The sequence below is a fragment of the Abrus precatorius genome, unplaced genomic scaffold (genome assembly GCF_003935025.1).
Source record: "Abrus precatorius isolate BTA unplaced genomic scaffold, Abrus_2018 Scaffold3, whole genome shotgun sequence".
In the NCBI taxonomy this organism is placed as follows: Eukaryota; Viridiplantae; Streptophyta; class Magnoliopsida; order Fabales; family Fabaceae; genus Abrus; species Abrus precatorius.
This window is the reverse complement of record NW_020874373.1, coordinates 6,750,609-6,768,840: the sequence shown is the minus strand read 5'-3', so window position 1 is coordinate 6,768,840 and position 18,232 is coordinate 6,750,609. Positions and strand designations below refer to the sequence as shown.

Sequence of the window (18,232 nt, the reverse complement as noted above, 5' to 3'; positions counted from 1 at the left end):
ATATTTAAATTTTTATGCAGATTTTATAATCATTTTAAGTAACAACATTTACTGTGCTATAATTTTTCTTCTTCTTAGTATTACTACTTATATATATATATATATATATATATATCTATAAACATATATATACATACACAGTTCAACTAATTTATCTAGTAATTTTATTAGTTTGAGTTTAATAACATTGATTTAGACACCCTTGCATTTATACCTTCACAAAAAAAAGGGGTCAAGTGAAGTGTTTTTCTCTCTAATAAACAATGCTGTCAAAGTTGTATGAACGTATTGTATAATTTATAGACAAAATTAATTGCTCTAAGATGGTATTATGCCTTTGGTGGAACCTTTATAGTTTAATTTCTTGTGTCATACTCGAGTATTCAAGTATATATACCAAGGTGGCTGGAAACAAAGTCTTCCCATTGCTTGAGAGAAAGTAGGAGCACTCCATGCCACCCTCTTCTTTACCAAAAGAAACCAAAATGGGATTTCAACCTTTATTTTGTCGCATTTGTAGCTAATGATTATTGAATTGATCATACAAGCTACCAAAATTATTTGTTAAACAATCCTGTGATCGCATATAAAAAACATTCATGTGAAATATACACCTGAAATATGTTAAAAAAATTTGTAAATGTCATCTAAAACAAAAGTTATAATCAATAACAATAAAATAAACAATTTTTTACATATTCAACATAAATTAAAAAAATGATATTTTGAGGTTCTTTTCATTATTTATTTTTTATTTAATAAAATTAAAAATATACATCTTAATTGATAGTTTTTCTCCTAAAAAAATGCTATAAACGTTGTTAAAAATGGTTTGCAAATATAATTTTTCTTTAATACAATATAAAAGTAAAGCACTTGAAAAGATATTAAGCAAAGAGGGCCTTTTCATCATGACTGACGATTATTTTAATTAAAGTGGTGATCCAACTGATTTTTGGAGGCACGCCACCATTATTTAAAACTTATATATATATCATATTTTATTTAAAAACAATACAATCAACATTTAATTAATCGAATTTGGATTACATACACTGTTTGAAGCAGTGAATCATTCATGGGTCACGTGGAACTACATATCATGCATCCACTTTTTTATAGCATTATTGCACAAATTATTGTAAACTTAAAATAATTTTTTAAAAACCGTGTTATCGATTCTAACTTTTTATCGTGATTTTTAATACAACTTTGATAAAAAAAAATTTAATAAAATTTCTTAATTTACTATTTTTAAAACTAATATCCTAGCCTATTGTTTACTTAAAGAAAAGTAAAAAAGAGGAGAGATTTTTTTATAACCTTCTTGTATTTGATTCAATATTTAAATTAAAAAAAAAAAAGAAACAGAGAGGAGATGGTGTTAAAATCCCTCGCCATTCAATTTTATTCCTCTTTAAAATTGGATAATTTTGGAGGAGAGAGATATTTACATTAATTAAATAAAGTTATCTTTATTTTAGAATTTATATTTATTTTATCTCTTTTTTCCTCTTGTGAATTAAATATACTTTTTACATTAAAATTCTTCTCCTCCTCTTTCCTCTACTAGAATCCCTGTTCTTCTCTCCTTTCATTTGAATGAAACATAGAGTTGTAACATATTTACATTATCAAATTCTACTGGTTCTTACAACAAAATCTAAAATCTAATGAATCACATTACCAAAAATGCAAACAAACATATTTTTTATATTATTTATTTTTAAAAAGGTAAAATATTTATTTCATAAATTAATTTAGCTTTCAAAAAATATTTTGAATTTTAAAAAAATTATGTAATAAAAAAAAATAAAAATTATGATACTAAAGTTTCTCGTCACAATGCTAAACACTTCAAAGCCAAAAACTCATTAGCTAGTGTTTGGTCGTTTCAGCTTCGTAAATTTTGAGACTTATACCGACAACACGTGTTCCAACTTGCAAGGAACCTGCGCCGAGAATAATTCATGTTCTATCAAAATGCATTTTTCTTTTATTTTATTTTGGTAAAAAAAATGCAATTTTAATAAAAAAATTGTAAATATGAAATAAACTTATTCAATTTTTGAAAGCCGAAAGTCGGCAAGAATTGGGCTTTGGGAATTGTCTTGTGGAGGGAGACTTGCGACACAGATCCACTATTTAACCCAAACATAGCCCAAGAACAGGGGAGTTTTCTCACAATTTAAGCCCACATCTAAAATGATTCGGAAAACGTGATTCTCTAATATCAAAACTCGTTCTTTCTATCTTCGGTTTGATCAATTGATGGAAAAGGGCAAGCATGTCCAAGCAGAGCACCGCATGCACTCATATTTGAAATCGAAGCCCCAAATTTGAACAGTGAGTGAATTCATCACCGTTTGTTCGAAATTTGAGACAATGTTTGACCAGTTTGCATGCCATTATCCTCTACTGTGCACTTCAGTTTCGATTTTAGAATTTTTTTCTTTGCTGAAGGGATTAAATTTTGGTTCAACCCTTTTAACCAAATGCTTTATGACTAGTTGCTTGTTTGGTGATTAGGAACTGGGTTTCTTGCAAATCGTCTTTGTGCTCATTAATAAAATTTCTTGTTCATTCCTGATGAAACGCAAAACGCAGTTTAGACCGGTGGTGAGCATGGGGTTACTTTTTTTTTTTTTTATCATTATCATTATTATTTATCAGTGAATGAGCTTATGTCTGTAAGTCTTTTTCGGCAATTCTGAAGATGTGGTTAGCTTATGCTTGGCAGGATGTAAATAGCCTGACAAAAATTGAGAGGATGAGTCCTAATAGACATAGTGTTTATGCCGTACTTAACTGTGATGACATCCTCCATGAGATCCTACTTCGGCTACCACCATCAACTATCTTCAAATTAATTATTGTATCAAAAAGATGGCTGCGTGTGATATGCAGTTCTTCATTTCGTTGTTGCTACTTGAGTCGATGGGGACAAAATTTTCGACTTTTGGGTTTCTTTGTGTGCAACTTTTTATATCTTGGAAGACCTCGAGATGGCTATCGTCGCCCTCGTTGGGAGCCTGCTCTCCCATTCTTGTCCACTTGTAAAGAGGGTGATGATTTGAAGCTTTCTGGAATCCTCAAACAACTTGGATACTTCATTGATTGTTCCAATGGCATTATTCTTTCTGGTCACCATCCGAAGACATATTATGTGTACAATGCTGTGACCAAGCAACGGTATCAACTCCCACAACCTCAGCAATTCTATAAGACTTTGTGCATGGCGTTGACTGTTGAGGAATATCTTGATGGTGACCCATGTTACAAGGTGATCCGTGCAAGATGTGAATGCAAGCTTAAGGAACGCAACACTGTCTCAATTGAGACTTTCTCATCAAAAACTGGAACATGGAAGCAATCCACTCTGATGTGCTCTACGTCTTTTGCATTGCGCCCAAGGACAGCAGCTACGGTGGTTGATGGGGTTGTACACTGGTTTGCAATGTGGGGAAAACTTGCAATTTATGATCCTCGTCTCGGAGACAGGTGCATAGCTTTAATTAAACTACCAGCAGGTGTTTTATCACATGAGCACGAGGAATCTGTTCTTGGGGAGTCGTCTGATGGGCTTTTGCAGTATGGTCAGAGCAATAACTTGGGTCTGGAGATATGGATACTTGAGAAGGAAGCTGGAGCCAACCCCTCCATTTACTGCAACTGTACTCATCTGAAGTACAAATGGATTCTAAGGTGGAGATTAAATTTTAGAATGTTATGGAAGCAGATACCATCTTTAAGCACTCATTCTAAAGAAACCCAAATATTGTCATTTCTTCCTCAGAATTCTAAATCTGTCTTCATTAGGTCAGGGTGGAACATTTTTCTGTGTGATCTGGGGACCGAAATGGTGGAAATTGTTAATTATCAGGGTCGAGGAGCCTCCATTTCATGGGAATCTAGCAAAGTAGTTCCTTACTTTCTACCTGCATGGCCACACTCTTCCTCTGTGTCATGACAACATGACATGATTTCTGATAAAAGGAAAAACCTGTCGTTTTTTAGGCTAGATGCAACTGAAAATTTCGATTTTGTTAGTGATGTGGATATAATGAAATTCAAGGTTTTACCTTCTTTGTTCTGTTTGGAAGTCTAGTTTTAGTGTAGGACCTTCATTTCTCTTGTAGATTCAATGGTGTATATGCTGAGAGGTTGCCGTTTAATCCGAAGACTTAAAAAAGTATTAGAGCATGTTTGATTTATATTTTAAAAATAGTTTTCTGTTTTTAAAAATAAAAATATTAGATTTTAGAAACAGTTCCTTACTCTTCTGATCGCTGTTCTCCCTAGTCTTCTTTGCATGGAAGAATTGCCGCTTGAAACAGTCACGACAACCTGCATGCAAGGGTTTTAACGATGAAGACGAAAGTTTTTTTTTTTTTCCTTCTTTTTGGTTTGGTTATGTTTTTAAAGTAGAATTGGTTATTTGAATATAGTTTTATTTGGTAATTGCAGCTGTCTATATGAATTTCATACGTTGAAAACCGATATCCTTCACTAACAGTAAAACACGTTCGATCTGTTCCAGGTTGTACTTTCGTTTCTACTACGAGTAGCAGTAGAACGCTTTCAACTTGGCAATGTCAATAAAGCAAGACCAGTTGAGTGCGGACAGTGCTTTTTCAGAATTTAAAAATTATATTAAAAAAATTGACATAATATAATATTATATATCTTACTTATTAATATCATATAATATCATTATGTTCATTTCTGAACAAAAAAAATTATATATATATATATATAAACTTTATCTTATCTCAATGATAATTGTTTTTTGTTTATAAGAGAAAGATGAATTTTATAAATAAATGAATATTTGTGGAGTGGGTATTATGAATATCACACTTTTTAAACCCAGATAATAATACAATATTATCTGGATGGATTGGATAGTCAGTGAATGGATCGATTGACTTTGTCATTTTTAAATATTTGTGCTCACTTCACTTGAATGTCCAATGTCCAATTTATTTAAAAATTATATTAGCAAATATCATTTTTTAATTAAATAGATTTGTCATTAAAATTACGTTTTTGTATAGTTTCTTTAATTAGATTCATTTGACAATAGCACTTTTTCTGTTAATTTAAAAATAGTATCCTTTACACATTTTATATCTTTTTTAATTTGAATTTTGCCCTGGTAACGCACACGAGTTACGCTAGGTAACAAATACATCACCAAGGCATCTATGACACCATCACAATCTGAATGTAATCAATGGACAGGTGGAAGCTTCCAACCGAGAAATAGCACACTTATAGCATTATTTGAAGGGCCTAATTCCATATAGGGATGAACAAGATATCGGGGGAAGTAACTATATAATATTGTATTATTAGAATATATCAAAATCCATTTCATAGGTTAACTAGAACTGGAAAGCAATGAAACAAAATAAAAAATGCAAATGAAAAAATCTAGAAAGTCCAGATAAATAATGTATTTTATTGACACGTTGTGGACCATGAGCAATCATCATACGTTCCTGTATTTTGGTGAAATTCCTATGCTTCTAGGTACAAAATCTTAACCTAAATAAAACAAAGGAGCTAACGAATGACAAACCCAGATTGAAAGCTGATGGGGAAATTTTCATTAAAAAAAAAAAAGGATTTACATGTTTTTACACCCACCCAAAAGCCAGTTGCGCACCTGCACTATGTCATCCCTTTTTTAAATTACTAAGGAATGAATTTCGTATGTCAAATACAATCTTCTATCCGATGTATGTGACCAAAACAGACAAAATCTAACTGAATATGACTTGAATCTCGACAAAGGTAAGAGCACCAGTCAGTCAATTCTGTAACGAAAGTTGTCAGTCTGGGCACGGCAACAAGAAACTAAAGCCAGAGTTATCACGAATTAGTAGTGGAGGCTCTATATCAGAGATATCTATTTGTTCCTTTGATTTCGATATGTCATCAGCAGAAAAAGGAATGCTGAAAAGTAGATGCTTCCAAATGGTTAATGACAAATACAGAAAAGGACATGTCCACAACTATAAATCTGTAGAATATAGAATATTGGTCTAATTCTACCATATCCCCCAAGTCTTTGGCTCGAAATACCGCTATGGCTTCATTCGAATCAATGGGTAACCATTAAGTACACAGAAACATAGTAATTTAGTGTCTACCAGGTGAATTTTATGTACTGGGAGGGAAATGGACATGACGATAAAACTGAAGGCACCAACTTCTTGCTTACTCGATTACTTCTGAAAGTAATCAATCACCAACAACGGCCTAGCAGTTCATAACTGAGTAGAACTGAACTCAGCGAGCACACTGCGTTGCTCTTGCCAAGCTCAGCATTTGGAGGTGCACAAGACTTTCAGTTCTCGGATTTATTTTGTATTTGGTCATGGCTTTAGAGTTTAATCTAATTACTAAGAATTATTTGGTCATGGAACTAATTAAATATGAGTCAAATAAAACAACAACGAGCGTTTGAAAAACAAGATGAAAACGGCTTTCATGAACAATATCCGGCTTACCTTGAATCATCATCCAACAGGAAAGAATTACTGACTGCACTATTTGAATCTTCAGTCATCAACACTCTCATATTGGATATGACCTGGATTAAAACATTGATATCAAAGCTCAACATAGTTTTTCTGCACGTCTTCGATATCAAGTTATCATATCTTTTTGGTATAGATGACTTTAAAGCTAGTTTGGGTGATAGTTTATTATAAAACTTACATCAGGAGAAACGCTGTGTGTGCCATACTTGTCATCCCAGTACATGGTGCTGATCCGATATAGCTGTTGTATACTGAGGACCTGTGAATAGGGTGAACTGACTATGGTAGGTATTCGGGAAAGTGAACTTTTAAGCAGAAAGTAAAAGATCGCTTTCACTTACTGGGCACAGGTCATGACTTATTTCATCCAGTGTTTTCTTTGGTTTTTGATGTACGACCTAAATTAAGGGCAGGGAAGATCAAATTTTAATATTTTACTATCTGACCATTAGAACAAGTACCATGCAGATGGTATATAGGCTAGATAAATAGATTGATAGATACCAAAAATCCAATAGCCTGTCTAATATGTTTGAGCTCATCCCAGGCAGAACCTGCATACTGCATTTTTTTCCCATGAGAGAACGGAGAGGGGTGGGGTTAGTATTTATACCTCACTAAAAGAACTGCGAAGTATTACAGCAGTGTGAAGTAATGCACCTCATCCGTGGCCATAAAACACCAATGCTCCAATTCAGCCAAACCAGCTTTCACATATTCCCCATTACTAAATGAGCAGCATTCCCGTCTTAAAAGTAGACTGCAAGAAAAATGAAGATGTAACTATAAAATGAAAATTCTGGTTTCCAGAATTATTAGAAAACAACCCCAAAACAATGGAAAGTAGAACAAACTAACCTATTGAAAAGTTGGACATTAATGAAAGAAAAAATTTGACTGAACACCTTACGGACCAAAAATGGGGGAACCTGCCAAAATGAAGCAGAAAGAGGATTGAGCAGAACAAACATATTTCACTCCAACAAATACTTAAACGTGCCCGAGGTTTAACCAAATCATGTGGACTTTCTCTATTTACATTAGTCTACGTATTTTAATTATTAACATAAAGCAACGTTTTATTATAGTTGACATAAGAAAGATATTATGTCTAACTTTAGAGACACTTCAAGAGAAGCTTGCGATTTCATCATGATCATGTATATAATATAATATAATATGACAGATTCAAATAATTTTGTGAAGAAACAGAAAGCATTGCTGGCGAAAATTGCTATAAGAAAGCACCAAGAAAAAAAGAACAAATGAATCAATGTTAAGTCAAAAGAGGTTGTACTAACATGGTTTGCTTGCAAAGTTTTTAAGAAGTTCCCAAGGCTCTTAACTATCCCCTGCCAGTGTGCAATTAAAGCTTTCTGCGCTTCCGAGTTTGCAACTGAACGTGATGATCCCTTAACCAAGCTCGCTCTGGATGTTCGGGGTGCCTATTTCATCATGTTCAAGCAGTGCAAATCGGAGAATTTAAAAGGCAAGGTAGCAAAGGAAAAGCTTCACAAATTTATGAAGGCATGCATGGTAGATCAGCACATAGACGTTTGCTAGAATGTAATGAAAGAAACTGTTATACCTGGATGCATAATCCAAGCAAGGGAGAAATTTCTTTCTTCAAGTTATCTCGAATCATTCCATAAATCTTTTCCACATAAGCTGTAAGCTGCTGTTTGAAAAGCAGAGCTGGGTATTTGGCATCAATTTGTCTTAATGTATCCACTCCGCCACTCAAGCTACCATTAATTCGGGAAAGATTGACTCCCGCTGGAGCACCACGGAAACTCTGAAACGACAGTATACGAGAAAGACTAAAGTCATCTGAAGAAGGAAAGTTTCTCAATGTGAAACAATCTGTTCAAATAAGAAGTAATATTTACATGTGACATCCTCCCAAATAGGGTTCCTGAAGAAGAACGACGGCGTAGAGGAGCCATTCCAGCAGCACTACTTGCCTTAAGTGTGCGCTGGAGTAACAAGAGAAGTGTAGAGGCATTGGATAACCAATACGCCAACACATCGTTGTTATCCTGGGTCTGAGGTCCAAACAAAATATATATTAGAGAAAAAAATATGCTAAGCAAGGAAAACAGGAAGAGCAAACAATCACGTGACAGTTTTGCATTTTAAACCTCAATTGCATGGCCCATTGTTTGGATTATACGATCGAAAACGCTAGTACGATCAACTTCAAATGATCTCCATTGCAAGAGGCATTTATATGTAATACAGGCAGCAATTGGTCTATTCCCAACAAAGCCTAGGTGTTGTGCAATACATCTAATGAGTAACTCTTGGTTCTCCTGTTGTTTCTCATTTAGTGACTTCTGGGGTTTATCTTCCACTTCAGAGGATTCCCTGTGATTCATTGATGGGCTATGCATATCCTGATTAGTTTATCAAGTAAAAAAGAAAACAAATCAAATCCAAGAGGACATACCCAAACAAATAACAAAGATTTAAAATAAGTTCAGTTACCAAAGTTGTCTTTGCTTCCACTGCAATATGTCCACTGTCCACTCTCTATCAACATAGATAAGAAAAACTTTTAAACCATCTCTACTTTCATTTTATCATCAGGTGTACAAGATCCATTCCAAGGGAGTACCTGAATAATTGATCTGGAGCGTCCGGAAAGAAACTTATTCGGTGCCATGGACACAGCTTGTTGACGTAGAACCTGATTCTCTGATTCTAAATTAGTAATCTTCTCTTCTAGCCTGATAAAAAAATTATGAGATTTTTGGCCATTCCTTTAATCAAATTCAAGGTGGATATGAACCATAATGACATTATTTTTTAAGATTCAGAATTAGATATAAATCCATCCAACATAATACTAATGATAATTATTATTTAATTAAGGAAGAAGAGAAATAAAGAAAGAATAATGTTTGATCAGTTAGCCAATAGCATTATCATACTCCTCATGAGAAAGCAAAGAACATCTGCAACCCAAAATTAGGTACACTAATCCAATATTTTCCATAGTAACATTGAGTTTGTTGTTCATTATTCATATTACCTGGTCAACGATTCTTGGAGTTGACGAACCTTCTTCTCCGTGTCTTCTAATTTTTTACTCCTTTCTTCACTACAAGCTTGGGCTTCATTATATTTCCTTTCAAAGTCATCAGCTTTCTGTTTCTCTGACTCAAGGGAAGTCTGCGGGAAGATAAAACCAAGGCAACATCATTTATATGAGACAATAATTATGCACCTGACAAAAAAATTGAGGTATACCACTACAAGCAAATAAAGAAATTATGCTCCTTAAGCATACATTTAATTTTATCATCCTTATATTCCTTGGTACTGAAATATGCCCAATAAAACCATTATCGTGCAGCTTTTAGGAAGATTGAATTTTAACATAGTATCATACCCCCATGTGATCAAGTGGTCATGAATTTGTTCCTTTTCACTTTCATTCTTAATTAAATTTCAGCATAAGGTGCAGTGAACCTCTGAATTGTCCACACTATAAGTCCAAAGGGTTCTTGTTAGAATGAACGTGTTATACTTATATATATAATACCATTCATGTTAACAAATTGTATTTTTAAGGCGATTAATTCTTGACATTAACTATTTTATTTTCATCAATTAGGAATAATTGATTTGAATATCAAGTACTAACTTGAAGAGAGTGCACAGTGATGTCAATTTGCTTTACTGCTGCTCATATCAACAGGTGGGAAACTAATATTGTTACATCCTTTTGTATTGAGGATCCATTGGAACTGCTATTCATTCTCATTTCAATACAATGACATCTGAATTCTACTGCAAAGGTTTCACTTAGTCCTACAGGCATCTATAATGAAATGCATAATATAGCTCTGGTTACAACTTAGGCTATATAATTGGATATATAATGTCTGGAAAAAAGTTGTTGTTTACCAAACTATACCAAACTATACAAATTGTCCATATATGAATTATATATTGTCTACAATATTTCACTGTTAAGAAGCATTATGCAGAAATGTAAGCATGATTGAAATTGAAATCATCTAACAGAAGAGGTCACAACTCACAAGACTTGAACTTTCTTACCTTTAGATTCTCAACTTCCACTGTTAGTGATTCAATTTTTTGAGTGTCTTCAACAATAACCTGAGTTTCTTGAATAACAGGAGGCGCTTCTTCAATAGCTTTCTTTGCATTCTCTCGCTCCTTTACAAGCATAGCATTGGTTTCATCAACTTTGTTCTGCATCTCCTGCAGTGAATTCTGCAGTTTTGCTATCTCTTGTGATTTGGATTCTTCTAGGTTGGTCTGCAGGATTCCACATAGTTTCTTTAGCGCTTACAAATTGAGAAGATGCTTGTCAATAGCGAAGTTCAGTCTTGTACTTTCCTTTTTATTCCCCAGTTGTGCAAAGTGTTTTACAAAATGCATGATTGTGAAAGATATCAGGACAAAATCTTCCAAATTTTATCTATCAGCAAAGCATATATCTCACCCTTAAACTTTTTTCTATTTGAAGACGCCAAGTGAGTTCTTCCACTCTTTTTTCAAGCTTGTCTTTTGCTTCTTTAAGTGCACCAGTTTCTCTTGCAGCCTAAAGCAAATGGAAACAGAAGTCAATTGAGAGTAGAAAGAAAGAGAAAGATATAGATAATAAGGAATAATAAAAAAAAAAAACAAGGTTAATGCTACTTAAATATAGAACAATGTGTCAAAAAGGAGCAGCTTAATTGATTTGATCATTGATAAAACCAGCATAAAGAAAAGGACTTGGTAAGAGAAATAAGACACGACTTTCACTTCAGGCTTATGAGGATGAGGATGGGATATTCTTTTCTGTTGTTCAGTAGATCTATTTTTACCTAGTTAACATGTTTTGCATTAAAGATATATACTAGTTAAATAAATTAAAATAGAAAATAGAATGATAATGAAACTTTTTGCTCCTATAATCAGAAGTGAAGATAAATCCAATTTCAATTTCATAGATCAAAGGACAACTTTATTTTCTTTTGTTGTTAATCCAATGCAGACACTGTATTAAGCTTTATGATATGCAGGTTGGATGCATTTGCTTTTACTGCTCTATTTCTGAGGGTTCTATTCAATGATGGGATAGTTAAACAGATTAATTAAGAATCATGGAAAATATAAAAGCTTACCATTTTCAGTTTCCTAAGTTCTTTCCTGGCTGCACACCCCCTCCATCGGCATTGTGTGATAATTGAACCTCTTCTGAGCCTTCTATAATATGAAGCAGCTTTGTGGCACCGCCACCGAGCCTGCAATTTTTTGAAAAAGAATTTAAATATTGAATACTGATGAACTTTCTTGATGATAATTCAACTATAACCTGAATAATGATGGAAGCTTTAGTCTGTTTCCTGAAATTGAACTCCTTAAGGGCAGCAATTGCCCTTAAAACTGTTTGCAAAGTAAGTACTGATGCTTGGAGTTTAGTATATGCTCCCCTAGCTTCATATCTGCGTATATTCTTCTGAATTTTCACGACAGCAGCCTCCCTTCTCATGTTCTGATAAAGTTTGCATGCAAGTCTTCCTACAAAACATATTATGAATGTGAAAAATATGAAAGGAAAGGAGAATGATTAAGCAGTAAGATGTCCTACATCACCAAGATTTAGGTTGTTTCACTTATACAATATTTCACCTATCCTAACAAATCATTTAGATTATTTTACTTGTAAAATATTTCACCTCTCCACAGAGACTGCACGTACGTAGTCTTCATTCGCAAAGCAAGATAATGTTTACGAGCTTGATGGGTTCGTATACGCTGTTGGATAGTTTTTGCTGCATGACTGAGTACTTGTGCTCTCCGTGCATCTAGTTCAGCCATCTGACCTGCTCTTAGGAATATCTTTGTTTTTCCAATCTACACAAATGACAGCCAATCAAATGAACTTTGTGGCCATGAATGTGAGCAGAGGATAAATACATTCATATAGGCATGATATATGAATGAACACTACCCTTGTTGACATTAATTAATTATAGCTGAAAGATGTATTACATGTTAATGACACAATACCCATGAATTGTAGTTGGTTCTACGGCCAAAAGATCTTTAAAGATATAGTGAAGTACTTATTCTGGTGAAACATTTCAAGTTACCTGATATCCTTTAAGCCCCACTCTTTCCAGAATCTTTTGGCAAACGATCTTCTCGTCATGGCTGCACATAGGAGAAAAATATTAGCAGTTTAGAACTGTTTGCGTTTGGTATCAAACTGTTTGAAAACATAAAGCCAAAACTTCCTTCCTCTTATGCATAAAAGATATGCTAGAAGGGTTCTTACTTCGCTTCTGTGACCTCTGGAGCAAGGAGGGAAAATCGGTTTACAAACTCAAAGAAAGCACGGCGCGTAGGGTAGCCAGCACAACTAATTCTGATTGCCTCTAAAACACCCTATATGGGAAAGCATTAGAGACAACTAAAGAAAGGTTGAAAATGTGAAGATACTAGGGCTATACTTTTGCACAAACCATCATCCAAAGAGTGAAAATAAAGGGGAAATATCAAACTAAACTCACCCCACAGCGAAGTTGTTGCATAATATTGACATTCTCAAAAATTGCAGGCTTGAGAAGGTTGTTTGGTTTGACACATCTAATGTAATGAGGCTCTGTAGAGTTTAGTGTTTCCATTAGTTGCTGTAGTTGTAACTGCACCATTCAGGATATGAAACATGGTTTGTTAGCTTCCTAATAGTAATAACAAAATTCAATTTTGTAAGTCGTGACATGGGTACATGTGATGCACGAAGTTCAAGGTTTTTTGGTAACAAAGTTCCCAAGTTTAACAAAGAAGACTAGAAAAATAATGATACCTTAAAACGAGAACCAATTGAAGAAAATTTTGAAGATTTTGATGTCTCTTCTGGAAGTGGAGGAAAAAGGCCTGCTACAAAAGGACATTTGGAAGCATTCAATAAATCTTGATGTTCAGGGACCACATAATCCTTGTTTTTGTCTAAAAATTGGTCAGACTGGTACTGCACCTGCACATATGACAGTAGAAGTGAATAAACAAAGACTTCTTATTTTTCGCTGAAGCCGATGCTATGGGAATAACTCACACCTCGCCAGCATAATGAGAAATAGTAAAATCTGTTCGAGACAATTTTGGCTTAATGAAGCGCTTGTGATTCTTAAATGTTTGATAAAGCTTGTTTGAAAATGTTTCATGTGTTGACTTTGGAAACATGCTGAAAGACAAAAAGGAGGGGGGAAGTTAGAATGAAGGAGTAAATCAATATGGTATGTAACAGAGCTTTATATTTAAAACTACATGACAAAAACTGGTTTGATTCACCAAAATGAGAAAGCTAAAAATTATCTGGCAACCCATGAACGTCCATCCTTGTAACGAAGAATTTCAAGGGAGAAAACAACACTTTACCAGGCTTCATCAAGGAGTGAAATTATTCCTCCAGGTTTCTGCAAAAAGGAAAAGTATTGTAAAAGACTAATACAAAAAGAAGAGGGGGGCCAAGTGGAAGGAAAACCTGAAAAAATTTTTTGGCAGACTGTAAATAATCAAACTTAAAACCTAGTTAAAGATCACTCAATAACAGCACTTCCTTGATTATAAAATCATGCTTGTCCGAAACACTAAGATAAAAAGTTGGGTAATATACTCAATAGGAATATATTCAACAGGGCTCTTGTTCTTCAGTTCAATAGAGGCAACAATTGAACCAATTAACCAAGTTCATTTTCACCCTCCCCCTTATTCCTTCTCCTGCTTCTTTCCTTTATAAATATGGACAGTTGTTTTGTATATTTTTAACTTGATCTTTGCAGATTGGGATTAATAGAATCTTCATTATTTAAAAGGGATCTACAGTCCCGCAAAATAGATTGTGCGATGAAATTTATAACAGAATAATTAGATAACTAGTCGTCATAAAGATTGTCAATAAGCTTATCAAAAGCATACTAGCATTGAATTTACACTTCATTAAGTTTCTTATTATAAGTTGATTGCTTTCAAAACCAAAATGAACCAAGCATCCTCATGTCCTTAAGGAAAGTGAAAAAAGAGAGAACAAGAAAAACCTTTTCAATAAGGTCTAAAACATCTTGGTTGTCAACAAATTCAATGTAGCTCCAATTAATCTGTTCCTTTGTATACTCTTCTTGTTCCATTTTAAACACGTGCTGAAATTCATCAAGAAAAAACATTTAAGCAGGGAAAAAAATGGTCATAGCTTACTTTAAGTGCTTATGGTGATCGGAGACTTTGCCTGATTGAAATGTTGCTGCAACTTCTCATTTGTGAAATTAATGCAAAACTGCTCAAAACTGCAGAGCATGATAGGCTGAAAATAAGTTACAAAGGATTGAAAACAAGCACAGGTGGTTGCTTCCAATATTTTCAGTAATGCAAGATCGTGGATATAAATGGATGGGCATGTTTATTTCATCTAAACAACGTATTACCTGTTGGATTTAAAGCTTTCAAAACCATAGATATCAAGGACGCCAATCAAAGATTTAGAATTTGAGTCTTGTCCGATTGAATTATTAATCTTGTCCACCAACCTGTGAACCACCACATTAATGCACCAGGGATCAAAACCAGAGTCATGGATCGTTATCTTTTATATTTGTGATACTAACTAGAATGATATAGGACAGAAACTATCCGTTTCCATTTTAGGCCTCTTACCAGTCAAAGAGTCTAGAATAAATTGTTTTTGCCAAGCCATCTCTACTGACTACTGCACTTTGGGGATCAAGGCTCCGTTTTATAACTTCCTCGGGGGTGATCATGACACGCTTACATAATGCATCTTCCAAGGCATTAGCATCACACCTGATAAATTGAGAAATCCAATGATGGCAATCATCTTAAAGTCAAATTGAAAATCATATGGCATAGGGAGTAATAATGTGCTGGCCAGCATACATGAGGAGCTCAGCAGTTGTTTTTAAGTGGAATTTGGATTTGTCATCTTTTGGAATTGATGAATCAACCTCTTTTCCTTTGGCAAAATCAATATTTCCAAGATGAAGAATTGCAGCAACAACTCTGAAAATTGCTTCCTGACAAAAAGACAGCAGGGGGAAGTAAAGGTTGGAACTATGAAGCTATTTGTTCCATATTCTAGCAAGAAAAAGTTAAATTCAAAGTCACGAAAAGAAATACCTGATCTTTTTGGCTTATTCCAACAATGTCCATAGCTCTCCTAGTGGCAAGATACTCACGAGAATCACTTACATCATTCAGTTCATAGCATTTTGACTGGTTAAGGTAATGAAACGTTTTAGGACTTCCTAATTTGTATCTCTCAATTTCCTGTTAGCAAAAATGCGATGAGTTCATGTAATTAAAAAAATCTACAAAAAGTGGATTATGCAGCAACCAACCTCCTGCGGTGCAGCACAAAGAAGATAAAAGCAGTGGTAGTTGCGCTCAGGATCATTAATTTGGCAAACCCGAGATCTCTCTAAAAGGTATGTTCGAATGGCTGCCCCTGAGATTCTTCCACTCTTATCAAATTGGATCTCAACAAATTTACCAAAGCGACTGCACCATCAAGAGAAGGAGAATTTGAAACTAATTTGTTGGTAAAATATTGAACGTAAATATACATTATGTAGTAGTTTATGCTCCATTTCTGGAAAGCAAAATTGACAAAAAGCATTCCATTTAACTGCTGTCATTAACACACTATATTCTGGCAGTATGATAAAAAAATGGGAGAATGCAATGAGGCAAATTGGAAAAATGCTAATTTATATTATCAGGGAGAGCAGAACACAAAGATCCATCGTTGCCCACATGTAGAAAAAACTCACACGACAAAATTAATGTATATATAAAAGATAATTTAAAAAAAACAAATTATTTACTTCCCACATGTCAGACTCACCTGGAATTGTTATTCCTGACAGTTTTAGCATTGCCAAATGCTTCCAGAACTGGATTTGACTGCATTCAGATCAATTAGCACAGAAGTCTTAAATTAATCAAAGTTCAAGAGGGAAAAAGGGATGTCATCTGTAAGGGGAAAAAGAAATGGAAACTGCATTTAAGTTTAACAAAATTGTCTGATTTACTGAATCATACTTCAAGCACTTGTTGTTCAACTGTTCGTCCTTCAGTGGCAGCCCTACCACCTAAGAAAGCAAGGTATCGCATAAGCATTTTTGTAGTTTCCGTTTTACCAGCTCCACTTTCCCCACTGACCAGAATCGAATTGCTTTTTCTTTCATTAATCATTGCCCTGGTATTAATTAATTCATCAATCTAAGATTTGGTTCAATGACAGAAATGGAATATGAATTATTAGAAGAAATTTAGATTACCTATATGCAACATCAGCTACTGCAAATACATGAGGGCTTAACTCTCCAAATGGTGCTCCCTTGTATTGTTGCATCATGTGCGAATCATAAATATGAGGCAGTCTTTGGAATGGATTTATTGCAATCAGAATATTTCCAGTATAAGTCTGCCATGGCAATTAATAGAATAGGTAACAGCTTTTTGGGCTGATAAATTAAACTGGATTTTGTCATAATAAAGGGAAGAGAGTCTTACATATATTTCATTCAATTCATATCTAGTTTTTAAGTTCTGCAGGACTCCAGGCTCATGCAAATAGGAAAGCTTTGTCATATCATCCACTCCACCCGGAGGAGCTTCCATATCTTTGGGATATATTTTTGATAACTTAGCGACCACCTAGAGATAACCAAAATAAAAGCACAGGAAACATTCTGAATAATCTTTGCCTGACTATAATATTTTTGTACCTTTTCCAGTCAGCAGTACAAGAATAGAAAAAAGAAAATCTCCAGAAAGGAATACATTAAAAATCTTTCGAAGGTATAAAACAAAAATTATTTTCTAACTGCAGAACAGAATCCCCAATGGCAAATACTCAATTAGTGTAAAAAAGGTAAGGAAAACAAGAGAGATAAATTAGCTACATGTCCAATAATTTTGACAGCATATTTTCAGGAGTTAAAACTTTAAAAACACTCCCTAGATCTTAATGGTGATTTAATGCTCTCAAGCCAAAGCTCGGAATGAGAAGGATGAAAAAAGAATGATCATCCATGGACCTCTTCCTTAAACTTCATAGTGCCCCCCCGCCCCTTTTTCCTTTCTATGTGTAATAAACAACTACAAACTGTCAGTGCAATAACCATAGAATGATCACAAAGGAGAGTTTAATCATTCCTATCACTATTATTTGCTCTTTCTATTGTGTTAACTGGAAAATAGGAGAAACCAAAGCGAACTATTGTATAACCAATCAGTACAGTACGAGATTTAAACATTCATATGTATGCATGACTAAAAAACCGATCACTAACTCATCACTCTTATTAAAACATTTTGAATATAAAAAACGGGATAAAAAAAAAAGGCATGGAATAAGAAACATTGTGGTCGGTACAAACCTTCTTTCCATTGGTTGTTTCAATTTGAGCATCCTTTCCATTGATTTGGCACACCTGTCCATCAATCCAAGATACATCTGGATCTTCAACCCAGACATGAGAACCCACAATAATATTCACTGGAGTCCCCTGCATTTTTGTTTACACTACAAAAACTTAGCGTAGAGTGCATGGAATTTACGATAGTTTGAAAGAGCGATAGGAGTAGGAGTATGATATGAAAGAGTTTGACGTACCATTATTGAGGCATGAAGCGGA

At 34.3% G+C, this 18,232-nt stretch overlaps 3 protein-coding genes across 5 annotated transcripts in view; 2 read left to right on the top strand and 1 right to left on the bottom strand.

Moving 5' to 3' along the window:
- The window catches only part of LOC113863534, a 20,351-nt gene extending 12,508 nt beyond the window's left edge, over positions 1 to 7,843 (top strand). Inside the window, exon 6 of the transcript XR_003504542.1 lies at positions 7,833 to 7,843. The gene's annotated coding sequence lies outside the window, so the exon portion shown is untranslated. The remainder of the gene's footprint in view (positions 1 to 7,832) is intronic.
- On the top strand, positions 2,181 to 4,178 carry LOC113863533 (F-box protein At5g03970-like). The gene has a single exon (XM_027497155.1). It carries the CDS (start codon positions 2,717 to 2,719, stop codon positions 3,968 to 3,970), a length of 1,254 nt encoding a protein of 417 aa, XP_027352956.1. The 5' UTR covers positions 2,181 to 2,716; the 3' UTR covers positions 3,971 to 4,178.
- Positions 5,838 to 18,232, bottom strand: LOC113863531 (myosin-11-like). 3 transcript variants are annotated; one of them, XM_027497152.1, is made up of 38 exons: positions 18,211 to 18,232; positions 17,975 to 18,103; positions 17,106 to 17,249; positions 16,871 to 17,016; positions 16,632 to 16,788; positions 16,435 to 16,493; positions 15,929 to 16,088; positions 15,708 to 15,857; positions 15,468 to 15,604; positions 15,228 to 15,374; positions 14,999 to 15,100; positions 14,803 to 14,860; positions 14,615 to 14,716; positions 13,956 to 13,993; positions 13,635 to 13,761; positions 13,384 to 13,554; positions 13,088 to 13,219; positions 12,853 to 12,962; positions 12,668 to 12,728; positions 12,251 to 12,428; positions 11,887 to 12,092; positions 11,696 to 11,815; positions 11,029 to 11,127; positions 10,620 to 10,841; positions 9,586 to 9,725; positions 9,169 to 9,280; positions 9,039 to 9,083; positions 8,693 to 8,947; positions 8,441 to 8,596; positions 8,140 to 8,346; positions 7,853 to 7,996; positions 7,410 to 7,480; positions 7,212 to 7,311; positions 7,056 to 7,112; positions 6,893 to 6,949; positions 6,730 to 6,810; positions 6,519 to 6,601; positions 5,838 to 5,961 (listed from the first exon to the last, which is right to left on the bottom strand). In XM_027497152.1, exons 1-38 carry the CDS (start codon positions 18,211 to 18,213, stop codon positions 5,838 to 5,840), a joined length of 4,590 nt encoding a protein of 1,529 aa, XP_027352953.1. In that variant the 5' UTR covers positions 18,214 to 18,232. The 3 variants fall into 3 exon arrangements, with proteins under 3 accessions (XP_027352953.1, XP_027352951.1, XP_027352950.1); XM_027497150.1 differs by lacking the exon at positions 18,211 to 18,232 and having other exon boundaries at positions 9,039 to 9,079; positions 9,147 to 9,280; positions 17,975 to 18,109; XM_027497149.1 differs by lacking the exon at positions 18,211 to 18,232 and having other exon boundaries at positions 17,975 to 18,109.

Bases quoted from the DNA above. Each gene is read 5' to 3' on its own strand.
- LOC113863533 (XM_027497155.1), top strand. From the start codon at position 2,717: ATGTGGTTAGCTTATGCTTGGCAGGATGTAAATAGCCTGACAAAAATT.
- LOC113863531 (XM_027497150.1), bottom strand. From the start codon at position 18,109: ATGCAGGGGACTCCAGTGAATATTATTGTGGGTTCTCATGTCTGGGTT. The intron at 13,555-13,634 runs GTGTGAGTTATT...TCATATGTGCAG, and splicing joins TTTCTCATTATGCTGGCGAG to GTGCAGTACCAGTCTGACCA. The intron at 11,128-11,695 runs GTAAGCTTTTAT...CATTTGCTTTAG, and splicing joins AACTTAGGAAACTGAAAATG to GCTGCAAGAGAAACTGGTGC.